This window comes from Diorhabda sublineata, chromosome 10 (genome assembly GCF_026230105.1).
Source record: "Diorhabda sublineata isolate icDioSubl1.1 chromosome 10, icDioSubl1.1, whole genome shotgun sequence".
Classification (NCBI taxonomy): Eukaryota; Metazoa; Arthropoda; class Insecta; order Coleoptera; family Chrysomelidae; genus Diorhabda; species Diorhabda sublineata.
This window is the reverse complement of record NC_079483.1, coordinates 11,730,987-11,733,590: the sequence shown is the minus strand read 5'-3', so window position 1 is coordinate 11,733,590 and position 2,604 is coordinate 11,730,987. Positions and strand designations below refer to the sequence as shown.

At 31.5% G+C, this 2,604-nt stretch overlaps 1 protein-coding gene across 1 annotated transcript; it reads right to left on the bottom strand.

Annotated features, from left to right (window-relative positions):
• Positions 1-1,080: 1,080 nt before the first annotated feature.
• On the bottom strand, positions 1,081-1,836 carry LOC130449847 (ankyrin repeat and protein kinase domain-containing protein 1-like). The gene has a single exon (XM_056787887.1). It carries the CDS (start codon positions 1,834-1,836, stop codon positions 1,081-1,083), a length of 756 nt encoding a protein of 251 aa, XP_056643865.1.
• Between the last annotated feature and the right edge of the window lie 768 nt (positions 1,837-2,604).

The following is a 2,604-nucleotide window of genomic DNA, read 5'->3' as shown; positions in this document are numbered from 1 at the left end:
TAAATATAGAGCCTTCATAAATATTTGTAATCTCACAACACAACACTAGAGAATAAAATCATCTCCATCTTTCGCAGAGGTCTTCATAAATACTAATTATGATAAAGCTCTTATCTTAGTCCTATATTAACCAAAATATTCACAAATAGGTCTAAATGTCCAAACGATACAACATTTTTTGTTTCAAATATAAATTGTGTTGAAAAAACTAGAATAGCAAATTATTTTTGTTGCTATAATGATAGACTCTTTCAGAAATAAAAACTTTATTATATTCATTAAAAATTGATAAAAAACAAATTATGCTCATATGGTTAAATGGTAACAGCGTCATTATAGATAACTAGAAGGTAGATGATGATGATAACTAGAAGCTTGCAAATTAGAAGAATATTTAAACTGTTCCTGTCATACTGATGTAATTAGCAAACATAAGAGATCTATTAGAATCAGATGTAGAGAAGCATACAATAGCCTTAGCGTAACAGCAGAAATTCTTCTTTTCACCTTGGCAAAGGGAAGAAAAATATTCGATCAGAAGAATATTCATGGTAAGAAACCGTGATGAAGATGTAAAATGAGGTTAAAAAATATTATTTCAAAATTTTATATTAATCAGCAACATAAATTATCCGTTTGTGGCAGAATTTCTGTAATTTACCTATAAATAAATCAATTCTCACCATTAATTGAAAATATTAACGACAAAATCATGACACCAAATATAAGTGTTCGGTTTTTCACTGTTGAGTTTATAACATTTTCATAATTGTCAGACTCAAAGCTGACGAAATTACCTAAATCTTCACAGTGAAATAAAAACTACATTTCAACAGTATTTTTATCTTGAAGGCAATTTATTATAACCACGAAGGCTGGTGACTCAATTTAATAACAAAAAACAGAATTTCTCGTGAACAGTCCATGACTATTTTGTGCTATGATATGCTTCGCCGTGCTTTGATTTAAATTTAAATAGCATCATTACTATCGGTTAATAAAGTCTAAAACTTCCATTTTTGTAGAAATTGTTCGTAATAGAGTGCGATGATAAGGGATAAAACTGCTGGCTCTCAATAGTTACTCCAAACTGAAACCTTCATCTCGTTCAACTTCAGCTTCTGTCCTCTTACTATGTTTGCGTTTCTCCGAGATCACATATTTTGCACCAGCTTCATGCAAATGTTTCAAAATTTCAAAATGACCGCAAGATGTGGCGTAATGAAGGGGTGTCCATCCAGAGAAGTTTTTTTGGTTTATTCTAGCGCCATTATTTATGAGTAAATCTATTATTTTTTTAAAGCCAAATTCTACAGATAGATGCAGAGGACTATCACCAAGTATGTCAACTTTATTGACATCAGCATTAAGTTCAATCAAGTACGCAACAACGTTAGTTCTCCCTCTGACTACTGCTCTGTACAATGGCGAACAGTCGTCTCCATCAATGAGATTAATATCTACTCTCAACTTTAGTAAATACTCCAAAAATTCTATCCTTCCGTAATCAGCAGCCAAGTGTATAGAATGGCATCCAAAAATTGTCCTCCTGTCCAAGTTACCTCCATGTCTCACCAACAGCTTAAAAATGTCTAATGACCCCTCGATTACAGCAATATGGATAGGATAGAACTTTCCATCTCTTCTGTCAGGATTAGCTCCCTGATCTAATAACAATTGAACCATTTTCATACTCTTCAATCTCACTGCTGAAGACAAGAGCGAATCTTTTGAGAAATTTATATGTTTTGTATCCACAGTTTGAAGAAATCTTAACACTAATTTGTCGTCGCCTTGACGTATTGCTCTGTGCAGCAGACAACGGTTACACGCCATTATATTTGTCAAACAGATTTTTCTGAAAAATAAAAAAACAAATTCAATGTTATTGGATTCATTTAATTACATGTCTTAACAAGATGGCTTTTAAAATCATTAAGTGTTTACCAAAATGCAAGTCCAATTCTCACTGCATAATCTAGATAAATCGAAGTGTATTTAGTTTATGTAGTTTGAAATGAATGAAAATACGAAAAAAATATACATGATACAAATAGAGCTTGAAAATATAGTGTAAAGTGTATCGTATTTATATACACTCTTCCTGTTTGTGGGGCGATCTCTTACGTGTTTGATTGATTAAGTGGTGTGTAAATACATCACTTAACTTATAATAATTTACTTATAAATGCCACTCAAATAATTTCTGACATTACTTTGACTAATTTAATCTTTTCACTACGATTAGTTATTCAAAACTAACTAACTGCGTTTACACAAATTATTTATATACCTAAATAGATTCTACAAAGTTCTAGATCAAAAATAAACCGAAGAAATAAGTAGATATACTTTCCTAGAAATTATATAGAAGAAATAATGTAAATAAACCATCCGCTACCACAAAAATTATATCAAAGGCGTGTCCGCTATTCATAAACAAGGATGCAAGGCGCCGCGCGAGTCATATGGAGATTATGACATAATTATAAAATAATATTATTGTAAGTGCTGACAGGACAGTTCCCACATTATTTGCGTTCAGGTGTTTGAGAACATTTTATCAGCAGACATGTGTAGACAACACGATAATTATCATATATT

What these genes read in the sequence shown, in the direction of transcription:
- LOC130449847 (XM_056787887.1), bottom strand. Translation starts at nt 1,836, where the DNA reads ATGGCGTGTAACCGTTGTCTGCTGCACAGAGCAATACGTCAAGGCGAC.